Raw genomic sequence first — 25,297 nt, 5'->3', positions numbered from 1 at the left:
TAGGTCAACTTGGGCACATAGATCCACAGAAAGGCCCGTGTTTCTGAGCCAGGCATGGCGTCTGATGGTTACTGCAGTCCCTAGGCCTCTAGCAGCTGTGTCAGCGGTGTGCTTGCCGGCGGCGATCTTACGCTTAGAGACCCATAGAGCTTCCGCTTGGATTTGCTGGATCTAGGCCCTTGAGTCCTCAGTAAAGGGATCCAAGAGGGGGCTTTTCCCACAGATGTAACTGGTAACCAGTCATAATTATTTGGTAATTAGAAATCCTGTAGTTCAGGGATGAGGATGTTGGACTTGCGTCCCAAAGTGTCAAGACGGCGACTCTCCCTGTCGGCAGGGGTGGAGTGTTGACCAAATCTCTGGCAAGACTGCATCTCCGTAACAACAATTGAAGACGGAGGAAGGTGTACAGACAGGAATTCCGCTGACTCCTGCTTGATGTGGTACAAATTTTCCAGCTTCTTAGAGGAAGCCGCAGATGTAGCCGGTCTTTTCCAGATTGGTACTGCGAGGTCAGAGAGGCCTTCTAATAGCGGGAAGGAGATGAATGTGGTGGAGTCCGAATAGAGGCGACTGAGAATCTTATACTGAGGGCGATCCTGAGAGGTGGATACTTCCAGCTTTAGGGCTTGAGCGATGCGAAGCATCTGTTCAACATGTAACTTGGGATCCTCTGAGGGAGAGCTAGAGCCAGCCTCAGGTAACTTATCATCGGGGGAGATCGCAGATCTATTTTCAGATCCATAGATGGATAGTTCCGCCTCATCCTCCGAATGCTTGGATCCGAACGGGACTGGGGGGGGGGGTTAAGCCGGATGCCTGGACACGACAGAAGTCGACGGAACCGGGGCTGAGCAGGGCGGGACCGTAGTGAAAGAAGGGCATCTGCTTGCCATGTCAAGCTGATGGGACCTGCAGAACTCCATCTAGTCTTGGTAGAGTTCGGGGGGCAAGCAGGGAACAGAGGGAGCCGGTTGGTTCCACATTGGGTAGTCCTGCATTCTAAATGCCGGTTCGGGGCTGAATTGCGCCATGAACTGCGGATCAAAATCAACCTCAGAAAAGGATGGAACCGGTGACACGGAACCGAGTGAGGGAGTCTTGGAGGGGGGGCTAGGCAACCTCTCCCGTTCAGGACGAGACCTGGGAGGCTCGAGATGCTTGAGCTTTTGCTTGTGCTTCTTAGCAGGGGCCTCAGAGGTAGACTGTTTACTCTCTACAGAATGGCGCTTGCGGGAGGAAGGCTTGGAAGACAAAGCCACTTTTCCCACGTTAAGCGCAACAGTAGATGACTTGGGGTCCTCAGGGGCCGTTGAGGCCGACAGAACCGTGCACGGAACCGGTAGTGGAACCGAGGGTGGAACAGCAGGTGGGAGCGACACGGGAGTCGATTTAACGGTAGAGAGGAGGCTATGCGTTTCCAAGCCCGGTAGAAGGCCAGTAGAAAAAAGGGCCTTCTTTCAGTCTGGAATCTCTCTCCAATCTAGCCTTGTGCCTGAATTTTTGGCACACCCGGCAGGTGGTCACATTGTGTGTCTCCCCCAGACAGACCACACAAGACTCAAGATCATCGGATTGGAGCCGCAGCTCAGGCACTTCTTAAATAAGGGCTTAGAAGCCATCGTAAGGAGTCGCTCCACCAGTGGGGACTCCTAAGGAAGAGTCGGCCGAGCAAGGCTGTCCACACTCACGTTTAGAGCACGAAAAACACTGGAGCAATGAAGAAAATGTCCGATCACAGCGGCGGCAGAAAAGAAACTGGGAGGCAGGGGGCGTGGCTCCTCCAAGCGAGTGACAGTTTAGGCGGGAAGTCGTACGTGCGCTCCGAGGAGTTAGCACCCCCTGGTGTTGCAGAACTAAAAAGTCTTATCCGGCAGCAGGCCTGCGCAGGAGCAGTCCCAATGTGGGGCTGCATGAAACCGTAGATGAACCACTGGTTTATGACCTAAACCATTTCTATCAATTATTTAGGGTAGATGCACACAAGTTGTTCCTTCAGCACAGACAGTATTATTTTTACACACCATGAAATGGTTCTATCCAATTATAACTCAATTTCATGAAAAACCAATCGAATGACTCCACCTTTGCAACATAACGAAAGTTTCACTGGGTCAGTTTGTTGGTGGTTCATATGAAGTGGCCAAATAGCTGTATAGCAGAAGGTTACATATATAAGTTTATACTGATGCTGCAATAAAATTATTGTGGAAACATACACAAATTTTGCTGACACGCATTTGCATCAGGATGTCAACTGTATTCTCATAGCTTCTTGAACTATGGGGTAGAGGCATATCAAATATTCTCCTAAATTGTATTCGTGCATACGTTTTTCCTGAAAAATTATGATTATGCAAATATTCACCTTTCTTTTAAAAAATCTTCAGCACTATTTCTCCTGGATTTCCTGGGTTAGCAACATAAATGATTCCTGTCACTCAGGGAACATATAGTTAATGATCTGATGTTATAACACTATTTAGTCTATCAGATTTGGAATGTGAAAATGTCATTGGGAACACAATGATGATGACAAAGCAAATTATGAAAAATTGCCAAAAAAAAAAAGGCCAGCACTACAGAAAACAAAAGTTATGAGCAATTTCAGCTCAAATAAAGGATCTTTGTGTACCAAAGGTGGCTCAGATTATTTACGTTGTTGTATCAGCATATTTGTCTTATTCTTTTTGGTAACTCTGGGTTGCTTTGCAAGACACCTTGAGTCTTCAGAGAAAGGCAGGGAATAATTATACTCTTCTATGAAATATATACACTTTAAACAATATAGAGTGATTGTCTTAACACATTTGTTTACATATTACTTGACTATTTTCAGATGACATATGTTTTATGATGTGTTATTAGGATACACTGATCAGCTTGTTACCAGCCTGTCAGAGAACATGCTAATTTAATGTATTAATGTTTTCACTCCATGAAATTGCATTTTAGCCATATTTTGACAACTTTAAGGCATGGTTTTGATTAAAACAGAGGTGGCAAGCACAGCTAATATATAAGTTAGCTTGTATCTATCTGAAACTGCAACTAAATGAGTGACCAAGAATATATCTTGTAAGATTAAAACTAAAAGATGTGAAAACCAAAAATTAAGAATTTTATGAATTACTGTATTTATAACATTGTTTAGAAAGAAGCAATGAAGAGACACTTATAAAATACATGTCCACTGACCAGTAGGTTTCCATAGCTAAACATGCTATGAATTTAGATTTTTAAATATCTATGATTTTCTGATAATCATTGTTTGCTGAATGCATGTTTAAAAAATCGGATTTTAAAAAGTATATTTGATTGTTTAACATAAGAAGTATATGCTACTTAGGGAACACCATTCAAGAAACTGGGGTAGAAATCTCAAAAATAAATTCATAAAACATGGTGTTTCCCATGCTAGCTTGGGAAAGATGTTTATCAACTTATGCAACAGAAATCATGGGCCATAAAATATGAATCCAAATAAAAAGACACCAGAACTCTTCAGAGTTATTTTCCCATCTCATGATTATTAAATCCATTCAAGATTGAGAGATGACTCTTGCAATGTCATATGTTCTACTATAATAATAAAACAGTGCAATCCTAAACAGATTTAAGCCATTCTAAGAATACTGTATGCACTGAGAAAGGTATAACTCTACTTAGGACTGTAGTGTAAATATCTACAGCCTATGACTTTACATATTTTATTTATTTATTTTACTTCCTTTGTGCCCTGTCTTTCTCCCCAATGAGGACTCAAGGCAGTTTATATCATTCTCCTCCCTTCCATTTTATCCTCAAAATAATCCTGTGAGATAGGTTAGGCTGAGAGTATGTTAATGGCCCAAGGTCACCCAGCGAGCTTCCATGGCATGAGTAGGAATTCGAACCCAGGTCTCCCTGATACTAGTCCTACACTCAAAACCACTACAGCACATTCTCATGTACTGATACCATGATCAAGCAAAAGAATGGAAATGTGGATTATTTTCCTAACTAGATATGTATATATGTACAATTACTTCAATATTCTAGATCAGGATCAAGTCCTTCAATATCACCTCATGTACTAAGCTAACTGCCTGTCCCAGGTCTTCTATGGCTGTAGGTTTTAATATTTAAATAGTATAAATGTCGGTGACATACATGTCATGAGCTTAATACCCTGGTACTATCTAATATGTGTGAATCACTGTGCACAAGCCATACCAACCAGAATTCAAAATATTCTATAAGATTAGCCAGTATGACAACTGAGTATCTAGCCCAGTATAAGGAAAACTATAAAACTACTTACATTGATCACTACTGTTGGGACCACTGTCTTGAGGTTACAGTTTAACAGCCTTAGATAACTTTCTCATGACTAGTTTTGCCAAAGAGGTGGGAAGACTAATGCTGTAAGAAGTAAAGTGTACACAGTGTCATTTATGAGCTGAGTCACCAAAAAGCACTGCATCTTTTTTATCATAACACAGTGCCTTAAATAGGCTTCTGAAATACTGTAATTTGTTATGTGATATATAGTGATAGCAGTAAGCTAACTTAGTATTGGAAGAAAATGAGATCCAGTGCATATGGAGCACAGCTCTCAGCAGGCAGTCTTGATGGGTGTTCTGATGGTAGAATCATAGAATCACAGAGATGGAAGGGACTACCAGGGTAATCAAGTCCAACCCCTTGCACAATGCAGGAAATGCACAACTACTTCCTCCACACACACCCCTAGTGACCCCTATTCCATGCTCAGAAGGTGGCAAAAAACAACAACACCCTCCTGCAAGTTCTCCTTCAGTGGTGGGAACTACCAGTGGTGGGAAAACTAAGGTTTGTCTGCTGAGAGCCAAATTACAAGTACAAAGAACAGGGAGCATGTGCCAAAGTACTAAATGCTCTAATAACATAAATGTAACTCACCCAGGGTACCGGCTGCGTACTAAGCTGGATTTTGGCAGCTTTCCCAACTTTGAAGAAGAAGAGTTGTTGTTTTTATATGCCAACTTTCTATACTTTTTAAGGAGAATCAAACCAGCTTACAATCACAATCCTTTCCTCTTCCCACAACGGGCACCTTGTGAGGTAGGTGGGGCTGAGACAGTTCTGAGAGAACTGTGACTGGCCTACGCTCACCCAGCAGGCTTCATGTGGAGGAGTGGGGAAACCAACCCGGTTCACCAGATTAGAGTCTGCTGCTCATGTGGAGGAGGAGGGAATCAAAACCAGTTCTCTTGATTAGAGTTCACTGCTCCTAACCACCACTCTTAACCACTACACCACACTGGCTCTTTCTTTGCGTGTGTGATTTTGGCGTCAAGTCACAGCTGACTTATGGTGACCCCGTAGAGTTTTCAAGGCAAGAGGCATTCAGAAGTGGTTTGCCATTGCCTGCCTCTGCATGGGCTGAGAGAGTTTTGAGAAAACTGTGACTGGCCAAAGGTCACCCAGCAGGCTTCATGTGGAGGAGTGGGGAATCAAACCCGGCTATCCAGATGAAAATCTGCCAGTCTTAACCACTACACCACACTGGCTCTCTAGATGTGGGATTCCAGATGTACAACATGAAAGTCTGAGGACTTTCTCAATTTTTCCAGTGGAAATACTGGAAAATTTTGGAGAACACTAAAAATGCTAATAGTGCACACATTTACAACATTTTCAAGAATTGCTTTTGTTTACATGTAAATGATTTAGCAACAATTAATATGCTACAATGTGTTTAATAATATAGCATTAAATAATATAGTATTTTCAATATTAAAGTTTAGCATAATATCCAAACTGGCAGTCCTACCTACTGTGACTCTGTGAGACAGTCTATGTCCAAATAATATACTGTCCTTTGTTTACTACAGAATTCGTTTCTACCTTCAGCTTTTCTTTTTTCTTCCTCTAAAATGGCAATAATTAGATATACATGTGCTAAGGTAGCATAAGGCGCACCATACTTGCAATTTTTCTTATAGAAAATGAAGATATTTATACTTTCAAATGTTACAAGTATACCAAATGCAATTATATATTACAAGTTATAAATGATGCATTTTATGTTATTTAATTGGTAAAAAGTAGCTTAGGTTTGATAAGTACTGTATATATTTCATTTTTTTCAAAAAAATTCCATTTTTTTTCCAGGAAAAAGTTTCTCCCATGGGATTAAAATTTCTGTAACTTTCATATCTATAGTTCACACCTGAAAATGTCTGCCTACTGATGAATACTAAGAAGCTATGTTAAAAGACAAGGAAAATGATGGCCAATGTGACAGATAACTGTCTACAGCTGAGCTTTACACTACTGCCGCACCTTTTCTGATTCCTCAGATAGAGTTTCTCACCTGCAGGATCTACAACAAACATTTTTAGAATTACAATACCCTCCTAATGTAGTAAGGAAACAAAGCCAGAATTATACCAAGAGATAACCTGCTACAAGATAGGCCCCAAAAAACAACAACAGAACACCATTGGTGGTCACATACAGCTCTCAGGTTATATTGGTTCAACACATCATTAACAACCTACAACCTATGCTGAACAATGATACTCCTCTCTCACAGGTATTGGGAGGCAAACCTTTTCTTGCGCACAAACACCCTCCCAACCTTAAACACTTCTCACCCACAACAATATCCTTCCAAACATGGACACGGACTCTGGGACCAAGGCCTGCAACAAACCAAGATGCCAGATCTGTCACCATACCCACTCTAACAACACAATGACTGGACCTAACAACACCAGCCATACCATCTCAGATTAATTCACTCATTCATCTTCCGATGTTATACATACCATAAAATGTCAGCAGTGCCCTTCCACTCTCCCTACACAAAATAATAAATGGATAGAAACCCAACAGAAACACAACACTCAAAAACCAGTGGGAAAAAAGCATTTTAATATTCCACTGCTGATCTAAAAGTGTAAGTCCTCAAAGAAACTTCAAGGGGAAATTACAATAAGATTGCTGAACTTGAGTTCTTTCACAGGTTCAGAACAATGGACCCCACCCCAGACTGATTAGGTACATAGGATCCTTATCCCTAAAGATGCTAATTTTCTCACCCAAGTATTTCCTCTCTGCTCTAATCATGCAGGTAACAATATACATTGTACCTCATCATCCTTTACAAGCATTCTTTACAACACCCCTCCCACCTTCTGATTGGAATAAAAAGACTCAGATCTCCATTCATACTCATGTCTAACAAAGTGAGCTTATACCCTGAGAATCTTGATGGTCTCCAAGGTGCTACTGGACTTGAATCTAAAGGAAGTAAGTTTCTGTGGGTTTACTGCGAAAGACACTATTGCAAAGAAAATAAGCTAAAAAGGGAGTGACTCATTCACATAAAGTACAAAAGGAAATTGTGGGGGTAGGGTTCTAAAGCAACAGACCAGCACTTAAGAATTTGAGTGGGAAAAAAATCCCTTTCATTCAAAGACAGACGATTTCCCATAGGTAAGCAGCAAGAAGAATGATCAGATATTTTAATATCTACACTGTGGACATATCTTCTCTCATCATCTAAAAAAATATTAAGAATTTTCATTTTCTTAAACAATGAACCATTTGCCCAAGTTAACAGTAAAGATGGGAAGAGCCCGGCGGGGGTGGGGGGATTACAAATTGGGAACTTTAGGGAACACTGAGGGGGGACAGCCCAATCCTGAAGTGGGGGGCAAATCCACGGCAGCCAGGAGCAGCGCAGCCATGTCACCTCCTCATAGGCTTCCTGGCCACCATGAAGGCACAAAAAATGTTTAAAAAACAAAAAACGAGGGAATCCCCCATTGCTTTCAACGGTGCTGCGCCACCAAAAAAGATGGCGCAGCACCACCATAACACAAGGGGCATTCCTGGGGTGAAAGGGGGAATGCCCTCCCACGCCAGTGGCCCCTTCAGCTTTTTAAGGCTTTTTTCCCTCATTCTCCTAGCATAAGAAAATCTTAGGACTTTCTCAATTTTTCCAACACAAAAGTGGAAAACTATGGGGAGCACTGGGAGAAAAGGCCTCCTATGAAATATTGTATCTTTCTGAGTGAAAAAAAAAACCATCTTAAAAAAGCATTTCACTCATTCCATAGGTTACAGGGCTCTCAGTGTTAACACCGTCGTAAGTAGCCCAGGGGCCAGAGCGAGGGGCCCAAACACTGGTGCAGCACCTTCCTGGCCTCCTAAGGGCTTTCGTCCTCGAGGTTCTTACAAGAGGTTACTATAGGGGTGGAGGAGATGAAAGAACAATGCAAGGAGACAGCCGAGAAAGCAGATATAGTGGAAGAGGCATTCAGACTATTAGAAAAAGGCTCTTAGCAGCAAGAGAGGGTGAAAAGTTTCTGATAATTTAGAGAAAGTGAGTAATAAACTTGGGAGCACCAACTTGAGGGTATGTGGTTTCAAAGGAAGAGCTAAAGGAAGTAATTTTTAAAACTATCCCACTGGTTTGTTTACAGGTTAGTTGGGATCAGATTTGAAAGAGGAAATTAAAACAAATTCTGCTTTTCATACAAACAAGAGAGGTTTCATTAAGGAGAACCAAACAAGGGATGTGTTGCTCAAATTTCATTATGTTAGGGTGAGGGACCTGGTATCAAGTGCATTTAGGGAGAATTTCCATCTTGCAATAGAAAGGCAGGAGGTCGAAATTTTCTCAGACATGTCACCAATAACTTCAAAGTAAAGGAGAAACTTTCAATTTTTAACAAAACAAAACAAACAAAAACAAAACTCTAGCACAGTGACCTTTGGAGTCAAGACGAAGTTTTCCATTCAAATTAATAGATATAAGAAATAGTTCCTTGAATGAGGCAGATAATAAAGTGGGTGAATGCTAAAGAAATTGCATTGTCTTTAAATTAAAGGTTCTAAAAAGTGGGATTAAGGGTTTTGGAGTGTGGGAATTAGATGCAGATATGTACAAGTTTAAATGCTTGTCTGTGAATATCAGTGGGTTAAAGAGCCCCATTAAAAGAAGCAGAAGTTTATAATAATGCAGGAGAAAGTTGATATTCTTTTTATCCAGCACTTGTAAGTGCAGGTTGAGAGATATTTATCTTTGATATTTTAAGGGCAAATATTACATGCCTCACCCCCCAAAAAACTAGTTTTTGTTTGTTTGTATGAATCATAACATGATTTTATTAGAATTTCAGTGTTTAGAAAATAGAGATTATGGCAGTTTTGGGAAACAATCAGATACAAATATATGCTCATGAACAAAATCAGATACTATCTTGGCAATAATTATAATGTTTTACTTCTGTTTACCTTACTAGAGAGGTATCCACTGCATCTGGTAATACAGAATAGATGTGTGTGGAATCTGTAATTAAGGACCCATAGGGAAGATATCTGTTTGAAAAGTGGAAGTTAAATGGTGTGAAAATGACTTTTGGATTAATATAAACTCCCTTGGATTAATATATGCTCCCAACTCTGGTCAAAAGTATTTTCTGAGACAACTTGTTGAGGAGGTTGAAGATTGGTTGGAGGGGGAAGTCTTTATTGTGAGGGACTTCAACAGTAATTTTGATCAGAGGCTTGATACCTCAAGGAGAAGTCTAAGCAGTAACCTTTTCTCCAGTCATTCTGACACTGGTTAAAGGAGAATAATGTATATGATGTTTTCCGTTATTTCTATCCATTAAAAAGGGACTTCACTTTTTATTCTTACGCTGGAAATTATTTTATTGATTATATTTTTGTACTGATAATATTTTTGCCTCATCTAAACTTCTTAAATCATTAAGTGATATAAGGATGGGTGCTATGATATACACCGATTATGTTCCAATTATGGCTAATCTATTAATGATGAAAGATTATGGACATAGAAAATGGAAGACTTGGTAGTGGCAAAGCCGAAGGAGGAAATACTGCAGTTCTTTAAAATCAATGATGTAGGGAATTCTAGTTACAGTACAGTGTGGGAGGCCTTTAAGGTGTATATGAAAGGCCTTTTGATTTCTCAGCAGGTTTATTGGTCTAAGAAGACTGATAAAGCATGTTCAGAAGTGATGAATGTGATTATGAAGAAAGATTGGAAAAAAGCTATTTAGCTGAACAGGAAAAATTGGATTTGGGTATGTTGAGAAATACGGTTAAGTAGTTGGATGCTCGTATAGCATCTAAGATGTCGCTAAGAGGGAGGTAGTCCATATTTGAGTTTGCTGATAAGCCTGGGAAACTGCTGGCTAGTCCTCTAGAGGACAAAACTATGACTTTTAATTGTCCACAGACTGTTACAAGTTCAAGAAGGAAATTAGATACACCAGGAGCTCTCTCTCAAGGATCTGGGAGATTTTTTGCTGATCTTTATGCCGTTGAAGTGGTTGATAAAGAAAAAAAAAATAATGAGTTTATAATACAGATGCCGATACCACAAATCTTGGAAGAACACTATAGCTGGTTAAATAGACCTATTGGTCTGGAAGATATTAAACTGATGATCAAAAATTAAAAGGTTGGCAAAGCCTCAGGCTCTGATGGAGTAGTGAGTGAATTTATAAAATCTTTACTGAGGAAACTGCACAATGTTTATTTGAAATTGTATCAAAATGTTTTTCTATGAGGAAATTTTAGCAAATCTTGGTCAGATGCCTATATCTCACTAATTCTTAAGGCAGGGAAGGACATTTCTAAACAGTTAGCATACAGTCCAGTATCTTTACTCAATGATGAGTATAAAATATTAGCCTTGATATTAGCTCTTAGATTAAAAAGGGTAATCAACAGTTACATTGGGTCAGACCATACAAGATTTCTGGCAGGTCAGTAGATGTCCTGCAGTATTCAGAGGTTCAGAGAATTTAGTTAATTATGCAGAACAGTGTAAATTGCCAGCAGCTTTTATTTTTGTGGATACTAAAAAAGCTTTTGATGGGGTCAGTTGGGACTTTGAGAAATAAGCTGAAAGTTTTTGGGTTTGGTCCAGGGATCTGTAAATTGATTAATTTATTATATAAGGGTCTGAGGGCTCAGTTCTACTTTCATGGTTTTCTCGCTCCGTAATTCCAGTAATGTCATGGTGTGCAACACGGTTTTCCATTGTCACTTTTGTTGTTTGATTTATGCATAGAGATTCTGGTGATTAAGGTGAGAGAAGAACTGATCTCTGGGTTTAGGATAGATGAAAGGGAGACAAAATTATTACTTGGATGATGTGGTGTTTCCGGTCACAAATCTGATGTCCTCAGTTAGGCATCTATTAGAAGTAGTGCAAGCAAGCAAAACATTTATTGTATAATACCAAAGGTCATTACAATTAGGACACATAGAGGGACACATATAACTATATTGAAAGCAAGACTATAAAGTTAAAAGCTCTTAAAAACACAATTAAAAACATTTAAACACAATCTATTGTGTTTAAAATAGTTCAGCCTTTAGACACAGTTCTGGCCTGTATTTTATTGGCTGCCAAGGAGAGTTGTGCCACTCTAGAAGAGACACACTGATCCAATTTGGAAAAAAGGAACATTAGTGTGTCATTCATAGGAGAAGAATTTATATCCTTCAAAATGTCAGCAAGAAATTTATTTCCAGGCTCTGTATACAAAGGGCAAAACCAAATATAATGTGAAAGATCTTCTGAGACCAAGGCTACACAAATACATAGACAATGAGTAGCCAGTGTTTTTGTATACTGACCTGCTAAAATGGCAGAAAGTATAGTTTGAAATCACACAGATGTTAAAGCCACTCTAAGATTGGGGAAAGTAATGTCGGAGAAATAAGAAGCTCTGCCATGGTCCTTTCTAAACAATTTGAACCATGGCAAAAATCTACAGTGAGAGGTTGTATTTCTCTCCGAAGTAGCATCAGTTTTAAAAATCCAATCTTGTATATTGAAACCAGGTAAGGGGACACTCTGAGAATCATCCACAAGGGAATAATAGCAAAGAATATTGTTTGAAGTAATCTACAAAAGTGGCATCAGAGTGCTGTAGCTCAATACTTTGCCTTAAAAGCAGGGGGGGGGAGGAGAGGGAGAGAGAGATCATGATATGGAACACTATCTGAACCACCCCATGGGTACCTATCCCTTGCCACAGAATTAGCAGGGTGTGGAGGTATCAGTCTAAAAAGTGGAGATAATGTATTAATAAAAAGTCACGTTAAAAATCCTATATTTTTAAAAAACTGTCTTTGACAAGTAATGAGGGAATGCCTGAACTGTCAAATATCAGTAAAATTTTACACTCCTTGTTGGAGTTATTAAGCTCAACTCTTTTTAACTCCAGTGATTCAGTTCTGCTACCAGAAAGAGTTCTCAAGTGGTGCTTAGCCCAAGATTTAGAATTCCAGTAAGGGATGTTCCTGTTGAATCGATGGAGGATGATCAGACATATCCTATGAGGTTGTAATACTAGCGGATAAGAGTCTTCAGCGCTGCTCATGGGCAAAGCATTACAATCCATTTGGCTCCATTGTTCAACTGCAACACCATCCTGAGCTGGCAGAACAGGTGAAGGCATCTTACCTGACCATAACATGGAGATGTTGCTAGACAGACAAGACGATCAAGCTTAGATAACACCACAGATAGCTGACCAAAGATGTTGTCTACTTTGTGGTCAGAATAGAGAGATCCAAAAATGGGCCACTTGAGCAACCAGTGTTTTTCATAAACTCCCTGGGAGCTGCTCCTGTACTATAACCCCAAAACAGGACATCACTCAGAAGATCCTCAACTGGTCTAGATATTGCTGAGTAGCAGTTTGAGACTGGAACGTTGTAGGCATTAGGTTCTTGTAGGTTATCCGGGCGGTGTGACACAGCCCGGATAACCTACAAGAACCTGTGAACTCTGACAGTGAAAGCCTTCGACAATATGTTGTAGGTATTGTTTTATTTTTTGGGGGGGACCTCCAATTTTGCTCTGCTTAGTAGCCAAGACAGAGAATGTAAAATCATCTAGCTCTCACTGGTGCTTCCGATTAACCATTGCTCCTCAGCTTTATAGTTACTTCTGCACTATTCTTCTAAAGTTCCAGCAGTGGGTAGGCTCCGCCTAATTTCTGGCTATAAAATTAACGTGGGAAAATCAGTATTATCATTGGTTAATATGTAATTGGAGGAAAACAAAAGTATTTCAGTATGTATTAGTTTGGGATAGAAGACTGACAGGATTAGATATTTGGAGGTATCCTCTTCTGGAAATATAAAAGATATATTAGAGCAAAATTTGAAGCTGTTCATTCAGAATGTGAAAATCTCGTTTAAAAAAACAACAGTGTCAGTATAAATTATCTTGGTTAGGCAGGATCCCTGCTATTATGATGAAGATCTTACCAAGATTTCTTTTTCTATTTCTGTCTCTCCTTTTGGATGTACCAAACGTTATTGAAGAAAATACAGCAAGCATTGGATAAATTTATTCAGTGTGATAAGGAGGTGAGAGTTCCAAAAGATATTATGATTTCCTTATCTGATAAGGGAGGGTTATTGGTACACAATACAATAAAGTATTATCAGGCCACTCTGTTAGCAGCAGCAGCTAGCTGGTTTTGGAAGAGTAGAAGTGAGACCTAGGAACTAGAACAGGAAGGTTTATCACTACCTTTAAGCAGATGGATCTGGCAGGATGGGAAGCAGAGGGTTATCTTCTCTAATTCAGTTAGGGATGCCTCAGCTTAAAATGAGATAGATGTGTTAATAGGTTAGGACTTAAGAATTCCCCTTTAAAACCTCAGATATGTGATAAAGACTTTCAGGATTTATTAAGTTCTAGGGAGTCTGACTGGTGGGTTGTAGTGGGGCTAGGGAGATTTACTGATGTGAAAGGGGAGAGGGATTTTATGACCTGGGACTAATTGAGGAGCAGAGCTCCAGGACAAATCCCAATATTTCAATACATTCAAGAGAGACATGGGATGTTATCATTAATAAGTATCACCAATATATTTGGCCATTAAATGGTACTGGAAAGATTCTTTGTGGGCAGGATCATCCCAAAGGGTTATGGGCAAAAATCTATGCAGGTCTTCAGGCAGGTGACAAGATAAAAGGAGCTGTAAAACTAGATGGGAAGCTGATCTAGGTTTTTCTATTTCATTGAAGGATTGGGGGGGGGAAGCATTTCATAAGGTATCTAGGATTCCACTAAATACTGGAATCAGAGAGAATTGTTTGAAAATGCTTTATTAGTAGTATTTGATTCCTACAAGATTAGTCAAAGTTTCAGGGGGGTTTGATATAACTTGGAAATGTGGTGAGGATAAAGGGTCTTTCTTCCATTTATGGTGGGCCTGTCCAATAGTTCAAAAATATTGGAATAGCGAACATAAAGAAACTGAAGTCATTATACGATATACCTTCAATTGCACACCAAAGGTTTATTTGCTGAATGACTGTCCTAAAAATATGGCTCTGCCTCAAAGACTGGTCATTGTGGCCAGAATGACTTTGGCACAGAAATTGAAGGATCAGTCAGTGCCATCTTTAGGACTGTGGCTAAATAAAGTATGGTACACATGGACAATGAGCAAGATATCAGTGTATAGGTACACGTGGACTTGAAAACGATAGATACCTATCAAATCTGTGGAGACTTAGAAGTAGTTTATGGTATACTGGAGTAATTGTAAAGGCTACCAGGATATGCAACAACAGATTTTAGAATCTGCATGAAGGACAACAGCAGTTTAGATTATTAAAAACTTAAAATGTAGTGGTGGTGAACTGGAGGTTATGATACAGGGTTGGGGTGAATTATGGTTAGGTTTGGTTTAAAGTGTGCTGTAATCACCCTATGGGTGTATTGTTTGTTTTATAATGTGACAATTTTAAAAGGATGTTGGTGCTGTCACTCCAGTGGTTGTGTTCCCCCACAGTCACAAATACCCACACAAAGAAAGAAAATTTCATATGTGTAGAAAGGTTCCAACCGATCTGGGTTCTTGTTTCTGGCTCCAGCAACCCACCAGAACGTCATTTAGACATCAGAGGGGTTAAGTGTTTTCACTGTGGGTTGTGAAAAACCATGTCTATCTGGCCTAGATCAGACCTCCCAGACCATCTAAATATAAACACGAGCACTTCCTAAGATGAAAGGTCATGTTCTGCTCTCAATCCATGACAGGTTTGTAGTATGCATTCTACCTTAATCTCCGTTTATGGCAGTTTTAAATCACCTCCAAGCTTACTGAAAAGATGTGACCTAACACTTGCAATATTAAACAGAGTTTAGGATTTAGTTACATCTTTCTAAACCTGTTGATCTTGATGAACTTAGAAGGGTAGAACTCTCTTTAGGATCGCACTATAATGTTCCCATTTAAGTTCCTCTTGACAAAGAAGTTTTCTGTTTTGAAATCAGAATGTCCAGGCAACTTGCAATTTATAACATGTTGAATTTTATAGTGCCACAATAGCTGTATAATGCCATATTGCCATCCCACACCACATTTCCAGCTCTAATTAGTTGCATATAGAAATAGACTATTATATAAATGTTTACTAAAAGTCACATCGAATCCTGTGAACACAATATCTTAAACTGCCACCAGAAATCAATTTACTAGAACAGGCATTTCAAATTATAGTATACAATTTTCTCTTCAACTAGTAATCTCAGAACAGTAAAGAACAACAACTCTTTTTTTTAATGTAAATATACTTCCATAAGAAATTCCAGCTTACCTGTCCTTGCTGTGGTTCTAAAAAATTAACAACTTCTTTGACCATAACAGGAATATGAAGTTGATGACAGCCTTCGTCGTCTATACCGTACTGTAACTTTTCATCACCGTATAAATGCATTGATTTTTCTTCAGCTCCACATTCATGTGCTAATGAAGAGTGTATGCTTCTGATCGATATTTTTAAGCAATTTGGGCTAGATCTAATTAAACGACAATGAAGAAATCTGTTGCAGAGTTTCTGTAAATAGGGAAGTCGATGCATGTTGTAGAGAAGCCAACCTGGGAATAAATATCAGAAATCTAAATTAATATCTTCAAATGGCTTTAGGAAAGGAAAACCATCAGGAAGCAACAGTAGTTGTTTTGCATACAGTCATAGAATGATGCCAAGATACTGCAAATATCAACAACAGATGGTAATAAAAAGTAAGATTTCCATTAAAGCAATGTAAATTACTCACAATGTAAAAAGAATTAAATGTATATGGGTCAGTATCATACAGCGGATCATAGAGCCTCTGATGACATACCCATGGCTTCAAAGCTCTGTTCTGTCATGAAGATCACTGGGTGGCTTTAGGCAAACTGTTAACTCTTAGGCAAACCATCTTCCAAGCCTTGCTCCCACTTTCTTGCCACATGCAAAGCCAGTTAATCAGTTTTTCAGCAGAAAACTATGGAACATACATGGCCACAGTCTTGTAAGATTTATGATCCAGGTGGTCAACTGATAGGGTTGCCAGCTGCAGGTTGGGAAATAGCTAGAGATTTTTGGGGGTGGAGCCTGAGGAGGCCAGGTTTGGAGAGGAGAGGGACTTCAGTGCCATTAATTCCAATTGCCAAAGTGGCCATTTTCTCCAGTTGAACTGATCTCTATCAGCTGGAGATCAGTTGTAATAGCAGGAGATCTTCAGCCACCATCTGGAGGTTGGCAACCCTATAAACTGAGTAAGTATCATTAATTGTTTAAATAGTGTTTCTTATGTACATCATGGCCAACATATACACATATTTACCCAAAAGGAAAATGACGAATGTAAAATAATCTCCCTTTAAAAACGGTTATACACAAAGGTTTTTTTTTTTCTTAGTTACCATACATAACTGTAACTTTTAAAACCACCTCCTTATTGGCCTAGTCTTTTCCTTTCAGGTAAGCAGGGTATCTTGTTGTTCTAGGGATGAGGCACAATATATTTTTAAAATATATATAGATGTTTTCCATATATATTTTAACTTCACTTGTATGTCTAAGAAAAATTCACCTTTGGCAATTTGTTAACATATTTTAATTACATTATTTTTAGTCCGCCTTTCTCACTGGGACTCAAGGTGGATTACACAGATTAAGTTAATACAATCAACAAGATGGGACATTCAACATTGGTCTTCCCTTGTGATTATATCTTTTGGGTCATATTTTAAAAATGAAGTCTAAGACATTATTTTAGGGGCTGAAACATCTTTTCTTATGCAGCACATCAATTGTATGTACACTGTGTTTTTCTACCACTCAGTCAGCAATATTTTGTCATTAGGAAAATGCAATTTTCTCCTAGCTACTATGTTCATTGCAACTGGGCATTGCATAGAAAGTATGTAGTCAAGAAGATATCATGCCACTAGCATGATGTGCATATTGCTCTCAGAAACAACTATGAGATTTATTATCATCTGGAAAAGTCCCTTAAGAAAATGGTTGCTGTTAGTTCTAACCCTTTCCTTTGAACAGAAAAGAAGGGGGAAATAGAAGTTGAACAACTAGACAATACAGTGATATGCAGTGCCTTAGAAAACTAGTAAGAAAAAGAAATGTTAGTTGCAATAAGAAATGTAAACAAAGTTAGCACAGAACAGATTGTGTAACTTGCCCCTCATCTCAAAGGCTCGAGATAATCACTGAATATATATCTGTACTGGAGCACACGGCAGTCGAACATATCCTACAGTTTTAAAATAAGGCAACAAAAGAATGACCAAAAGGAAACTGTGGAGAGTAGAGGGGCTACTCATAAGAAAAGCGCAAGAAAATGAAGAGCCTCCTTGGAAACAAGCAGCAGTGAGTGATAATTTAGCTGGCTCTAGGAAAAATGAATGATTTCCCACAGCATTTCTTCAGCTGTGGTCAGGCACCAAATGTACCAGAATCATTTCATCCCATCTCACTTCAGTACACGTTGACACTTTTCTCACTGCACGGCTTTTTGTTTGGGCACTCATCAGCAAGTGCAGGGTCAGACCTGCAATGTGCCTTACACCTCTCCTTATCTTTACAGCTTGTGCACATTTCCTCTTTTGCTCTAACTTGGTCCCTCTCCTTCTATGCATTACCAAGTGCCTATTTAATACTTAATAAGTGCCCCACAAACAATAACGTACTACTACTAATATGCAGGAGAGGTACATTTAGTTCTTTTGGCTTAAGGGCCATTTTGACATAGGCCATTTATGCCCGGGAGGGTTTTTTCTTAGATTTGCTGCTCCCTATTTAATAATAATAATAATAATAATAATAATAATATTTTTTATTTTCTCATTTTAATATATCAACACATAAAAATAGTATCCAATATTAACAAAAACTAATAATGCTAAAAATTCTATAATATTACTAAATTAATCGCAAGTTGACTTCCCCCCCACCCTCTTCTATCTTAAAATAAATTGTATAAACTTTCGCTAACAGAGCTAACCCCAATACTATTTTAATTAACACATTCTTATCTTATCTAACAATTAAATCAATATCTAATATAAAATTAATAAAAAGTGTAAATATGAGATTAGATCAAGTAATATCTATGGCCCCATTAAAAATTAAGTTAGACTTGCTGCTCTCTAGATGCACATTTCCCCCATCCAAATTCTTAAAACTCAAAAACGAGCTACTACATAGAGTTTTGAGCATTCAGATGGGGGAAAAGGTGCGTCTACAGCGCGGCAAATCCAAGGCAAAACCTTCCATGCATAAATGGCCATGCTGGTTTGTCCTCCTTCCCTCTTTCCTCCAGGCATTTCCCAACTAGGTTGATTATTCTTAATTTGCATCCGCTCTGAACACGTTTTTTTGAAACAACACACCAAAGCCTTCTTTTGGAGGTGGAGAAAGGAGGATGCCTGGTCCTGCATTATTCAGGGGAGGAGGGAACGACCGAACCACCGCTCCCTGAGCAACCACGGCTCGTCGCGCGTTTGGTGACGCGATAAAAAGGCGCCCCACGCTCTCCAGCCGCGAGGAGAAGGCGAGCCCCCCCCCCGGGGAAACACTCACTTGGAGTCGGGACGCAGGACGTTCCGCGAGGCGGCTGCCAACCCCTCCCCCCCCCGGGTTTCTCGTTGGGAGTTTGCAGCCCGGAGAACGGCTAATGGGCGTCCCCCCTAGAACAAGAAGCCGCCGCTTTGAGTTCCGCTCCAAAGCCGGCCGCCTTTCTGTTGGTTCTTGAGTTAATTCTGCTACCATTCAGAGGGATAGGACCGTGGTTATGGCTTATTGAAAGTAAAGTTGAGTCACGCAGAGAAAGCAACAACCCCAAAGCGTCGGCGGAAAGTTCCAGCGTGAACCCCCCCTCCCTCTACCTCCCTCCCCCCTCCCCATTTTTCTCGCACGCACCGAGTGCGCCTGCATTGATTTCAAGGGGATTCGTCTTGGAAGGCTGCAATCTCATGCAGGTGTACTTTAGAGCGAACCCTGTTGAACTCCGAGAAACTTGCTTCTTCTTCTTTTTTATTTTTTTTAATTATTTTTCAAACTAATTCACATTCTATTTATCATTCCATTCATATAGTATATATGAATATATAGTACATATCATTGCTATATCATTCCATTCATTTACTATAAACAATTTCTATCTTATCATTAAACATATATATATGTAGTTGACTTCCCCTCTCCCCCCCTCTGCCCATTTGATATTCTTATTTCTCTCTTTGTATTTAGTGTCTGCCCTGACCTGGATGGCCCAGGCTAGCCTGATCTCAGAAGCTAAGCAGGGTCAGCCCTGGTTAGTATTTGGATGGGAGACCACCAAGTAATACCAGGGTTGCTGTGCAGAGGAAGGCACTGGCAAACCACCTCTGTTAGTCTTGCCATGAAAACCCCCAGAAGGGGGTCGCCATTAAATTGGCTTGCGACCTGAAGGCACTTTACACACACACACATTTAGTGTCTAATTCATTGTAATAAACCACCTTTATCGTTATCTTAAACTCCACTTTTTAACGTTAGAATCTTAATTACTTCAAAAAATTTGCATTAGATCAAGAAACTTGCTTCTAAGTAAACGTGCATAGCAGGCAGCTGCACAAATTCTCCAGAAAATGTGATGACGGCTTCCCCCCCTCCTTCCTGTCCACAGCCTTTTGCCCTTCAGCCCTCATCTTTCTTCCTACTCTTCCCTCGAGCGCTGTGATTGATAACCCCAAAAAACAAAATTACGCGTCATTAGTAAACAACAGCTAAAGATCAGTGGCATCTATTGTTCAGAAGAGAAAGTCGAGTAGGAACTAACTGCGTGACGTGCTGAAATGTATTGTTCCACGGATATCAATGAAAGTCGATGCATATATTCTATTATGCAGTAAAGGGGGTAACTCATTATAAGTAGGAAAACTCGAATAGCCTTCCGCAGCACACACAATCATGACAGGGATCTGTGTGCTTTCCCCATCTTTTGATTTTGCAGGGTTCTGGGGTATTGGGAGGAGTCACGTTTCCTCGCTCTTCAAGGATCTGTATTCGTGTTTCTCTACTGCACACGAACAAAATCTGCAACTAGCAAACCCTTACAGTCCACCTACGGCACTGTTGAACGTTAAGAAGACACAATTCTGAAACGTAGACCCGCACAGAAAAACTGGCTGGGATCCTTTGATGCCTGGCAATAGGAAAAGCAAGCCGTCCCAAAGTGGGAGTTCGGGTTTTATATCCTTATTTGTAAACATTATCACATCCCCTGTTCACAACTTAGTAGCGCAGCTAGAGCTGCATCCATCCCGTGTATGAATTCTTCTCCCCCCCCATCACAGACCTGCAATCGCTCAATGCAATTTTACTTTGTAGAATCAATTTAATGACCAAAGGCATAGATCTCCACTTTCGTAGTCCCAATCACTGCCTTCATGCGAGGACAAACTTTTCCTGAAAGCAGTTCCCTGCATGATCACAAGAATAGCGGGGAAGGAGCGTTGCGAGACCAGAAGGGGAATGGGTTAAGCACCACTACCATCCCGCCGCCTCGCGGGCGCTCCGTTTCCGAGGCTCCTAAAACCTTCTTTAAAAAAAAAAAAAAATGAAGGGGAGGAAACGCACCTGGGAAACACAAAACCTGCGCAATGATCGAAAGTATCAAAGGTGTACTTCAAGGCACACGGGGTATTTTACTGCAGCCAGGCACTTACTGAACTTCGGTATGGATGAGTCTATGTGGGGACTACTTGAAATAAACCACAGTGGGTAGCCGTGTTAGTCTGTCTGCAGTAGTAGAAACGGGCAAGAGTCCAGGAGCACCTTAAAGACTAACAAGAATATTTTCTGGTAGGGTATGAGCTTTCTGAAGAATCTGAAGAAGTGGGCTGTGGCGCACGAAAGCTCCTACCCTACCAGAAAATATTCTTGTTAGTCTTTAAGGTGCTCCTGGACTCTTGCCCTTTCCTACTACTACTTGAAATAAAGCTTAAATTAAATCACCCACGTCCACAAATAGACGCCCATCTCACACGTCAGTTGACGTCAGGGATTTGCAGAATAAAAAACTGGGGCGTTCCAAGCAGCTAGGCTGCAATTCAGTCCACGCCTCCTCGAGCCCATTTACTGAATGCGATAGAGCTTATCTTTGAGGAACGAGCTTTAGATGCGCCCTAGGTTGTGAGATCCGAACCACTAAATAAAATTAACCTTTGCTTCTGCATTGCAAGAAAGTCTTAAAAGAGTCTCAATCTGCATCACGAACACTAAGGCAATGCTCGCAGAGTATAATTCACTATAGCTTCCCCAAAACTGTGAACTGTCTCAGAAACATCACGTCCCTTCCGACCGCTTTGCAAAAAGATCCCTCGTCTTCAGTCGGAAAAAGCCGTTTATTTGTCAGCTGAATGCACGTAACTCCTTCTCCTCTGAACCACACGAGGGGAAAAAACTCTCGTTTCCGGGTAGCGCAGTTCACTGGAGACAACACATGTCCGATAGACTAAAGAACGGGTCCGCGTTTAGGTCAAAATACAAGCGCAGCCCGTCCTCGCCGTGGTCGCGCTCGTGACGTCGAGGTGCGGGAGCCAATCAGAGGCCGCGGAAGAGAGAGCGCTTGTTTTTGAATTGGGTGGCGAGCTGAACCGAGGGAACTCGCCTTGGGAAGGGAGCGGGATGGGCTGAGCCGGTGGGCAGCTAAAGCAGGGTGACTTTGGAAGGCGCCTAATGCCAAGGTGAGCAATGCAGCGCTTAGCAAATGAGGAGGGTCCTCGTGGGTCGGATGGAACAAAGAGGGTCCTGATGCCACTTCTTAATGCACGTGGGAGCGGGCATTCAGTTTACAAAGCTGCCGAATTCGTTGGCGGGGTGGTGACCCGCTTTCTGTTTCTGAGTGGGTAGCCGTGCTAAGTCTGTCTGCAGTAGTAGAAAAGGGCAAGAGTCCAGGAGCACCTTTAAAGACTAACAAGAATATTTCCCGGCAGGGTGTGAGCTTTCGTGAGCCACAGCTCACTTCTTCAGATACAGCTAGAATGTGAATCCATCTGTCTTTAAGTAGAGGAGAGTGAATTCAGACAAGCATTGGTATGTAAATGTGAATAGCAGGCGTGATGGGATTAGGTGTGGTATGCAGAAGAGTCTGTGATGTCCAGGGGAGAGGTGGGTGTGGAGAAATCAGCATTGGTCATGAGCCATGAATGCAAGGTCTTTATTCAGCCCAGGTAAATGCATTGTCTTTAGTTTGAATGTCGACTGTAATTCAGCAGTTTATCTTTCCAATCTCCCTTTGAAGTTCCTTTGTAAGAGAACTGCTACTCTTAGATCTGCAACAGAATGTCCTGGAAGGTTGAAATGTTCTCCCACTGGTTTTTGAATATTGTGGTTTCTGATGTCAGACTTATGTCCATTTAATCTTTGTCTAAGAGACTGACCTGTTTGTCCAGTGTAGATTGTGGAAGGGCATTGCTGGCATGTGATGGCATAAATCACATTAGAAGATGAGCAGGAGTATGAACCTGAGATAGTATGGCTGACATTGGTGGGTCCATTTCTGGTTACTGGGAGAAGTTTGTCTTTTCTTTTTCCATAACGAGACCGTGTGTTTTTGTTGCTTATTATACGCACGAGCTCTTTCCATTTTTTTGTCAATTAGCTTCCATTTAGGATGGAGGGGGTGGGGAGATCGGGAAGGATTCTCTGAAAAGCTTATTTAACAGTGCATTGCTGTGTGCCCTTGTCTGAGGTTAACTCCTGTTGAACTTAGTTGTGCTTCATATGCTCACTTAGGCTGGAGCAAAGTCCTTTTGAACTCAGCTGGGCTTGTTCCTGGATGAGTAGGAATGCTTCAGAGTGCATTTAACATTGGTGCCCCCACCAAAAAGAGGATATGGCAAACAATTGGCTATTTCCTGACACACACAAAAAGCATCTCTTGTTTGGGATGGTTGGCAATGGAGGTGAGTAGGATTTAAAGGACATGGTGTTGAGAAAATGTGGTCTACTGGTCCTTATTTCTCTGACTGAAGGTACAGACAGACTGTCCTTCCTGTAGCACAGAATAAGCAAAATCCTGTTCTCTTAATGTGTAATTAAAATGGACTTGAACCATAGGGTTTATTCACATGCATTAGTGACGTTAATAATCATAATAATCTTAAAAACAAAGGAGCCACCAAGTACTTAAAGTTTATATCCAGTGTAACATGTAGAACCAACGTTAAGATTGAAGATGCCGTAGGAGTGTGTGCTCCTAGGATGTTGTAGAGATAAACGACATCCTGGTTTGTTAGGAATTCATGAGTTACGCTTGCATTTGTAATTCAACATCCAAAGGTGCTTGAGGTCTGTAAAACTGATGGGGTATGGAGCTAGGTTATCGTTGTATTTAGTATTTGGCGTGATATATCTTGGAGCCTGGGATACTGTCAAAACCGATTACTTCAAATATACTGGGATACTGTCAAAACCGATTACTTCAAATATCGCAGCCAGTATGATGCAGTGAATAGAGTGTCACCCAGACTAGGGAGACTTGGGTTCCAGTCCTCTTTCGGGATGAAGTTCATTATTCTAGGCCACTTGCCATAGTGACTAAAGGGAACCTCTGCGTTCAGAGACAGTAAACCTGTGAATACCAGTGCCAGCGGATAGCATCAGGGGAAGACCTCTATGCTGTGTTGCTGGCCCTACAGAGTAACTGGTTGGCCACTGTGTGAGATAGGATGCTGGCTAAATGGACCACTGGTCAGATCCAGCACTATTCTAAGTCCATTCGTGTCAATGGGTGTAACTGTTTAGGATTGTGCTGGAGGTGTCTCTAAAACAGCTTTTCTTCCCCTAAGCGCCTTCACAGGGCTGTTCTGTGAATAAAATTAGATAACTTCCTGGTATGCAGCTCTGACTTTCTTCAAAAAAGGGTAGACACAAACATAGTAATAATCCATTCTTCTCAGTGAGGCTTAGAAACCAAAGCAAAGCACAATTTTAAGATGCAGTACTAGAAAATATAATAGTTTTAAAAGTATTTAATTTGGTTTGTGGTGAGAAAAAGCATCCAGTTTTGGTGTTTTTTAAATTATTAGATACTAGCTTTAGTTTGAGTTAAATGCATATGTGTGTTTTTGAGGCATCAGCATCAAAGTTCAGGGCACCTGGTATTTTTCTAACCCTACTGGCATTTAGAAGATCTAACCTCCTGCAATATATTCTGGGTAGGATATGACTTCAGTATGAAACCACACCTAGGATCAAAGACATGTTGGGATACTATTCAGGTGATTGATATTTGATCACAGAGAAATATTCCATAAAACTAAAAATGAATGTATGTAGGTGGTGGCCTACACTTAAGATTACGTTGTTGTATATTAATAGCTGTTGGTGGAAAAGGGGGTTCCTTGCTTCACAGCCTTGCAGGAGTATACAAATGCATCGATATACGTGTGTGTACATACTCAAAAATTAGGATCAGGATGCTCCTGGCCTGCATTAAGAACAGCAGCCAGATTTTAAAATTACCATTTGTTTTTATAATATAACTTGACTTGAAATAAAGCCTAAAATTACTTGAGCTATCACTCAGATGTCAAATAAAAGCCAAGAACAACCTCTTGGTTATCATTAACAAACATTGGTGCTGCATTCCCATTGTTAGCAACAAACTCTTGTATCATTTATTAATATGGTGTACACTTGATTTTCTTTGTTTAGAGTTAACTTTTGAATATTGAAAAAGTCTCTCTTTGGTGCAATTGTAATGAATGAATGGTTTAAATAATTGACCATAATTAATCAGTTGATTGACCACTTAATGAATTGAGTACATATTTTTGGTACATAAAATGACTATTCCTAGATCAAAAGTCTTTTGTTTGTTTTAGCTGCTGTAATTGTTTCCAAACTATAGAAAAAATTCTTACATTATGTGTGAAATATTCCACAGACAACATAATTGTTCCTCATG

General features: G+C 40.3%; 1 protein-coding gene across 1 annotated transcript in view; it reads right to left on the bottom strand.

Moving 5' to 3' along the window:
* Nucleotides 1-15,913, bottom strand: part of METTL15 (methyltransferase 15, mitochondrial 12S rRNA N4-cytidine) — a 114,556-nt gene extending 98,643 nt beyond the window's left edge. Inside the window, exon 1 of the mRNA XM_056851682.1 lies at nt 15,649-15,913. Within this exon, the coding sequence (XP_056707660.1) occupies nt 15,649-15,912 (264 nt within the window). The 5' untranslated portion in view covers nt 15,913. The remainder of the gene's footprint in view (nt 1-15,648) is intronic.
* Nucleotides 15,914-25,297: the final 9,384 nt, after the last annotated feature.

The sequence above is a fragment of the Euleptes europaea genome, chromosome 6, assembly GCF_029931775.1.
Source record: "Euleptes europaea isolate rEulEur1 chromosome 6, rEulEur1.hap1, whole genome shotgun sequence".
In the NCBI taxonomy this organism is placed as follows: domain Eukaryota; kingdom Metazoa; phylum Chordata; class Lepidosauria; order Squamata; family Sphaerodactylidae; genus Euleptes; species Euleptes europaea.
Note: the sequence above shows the minus strand (reverse complement) of the source record. Positions and strands in the feature narration are given on the sequence as shown.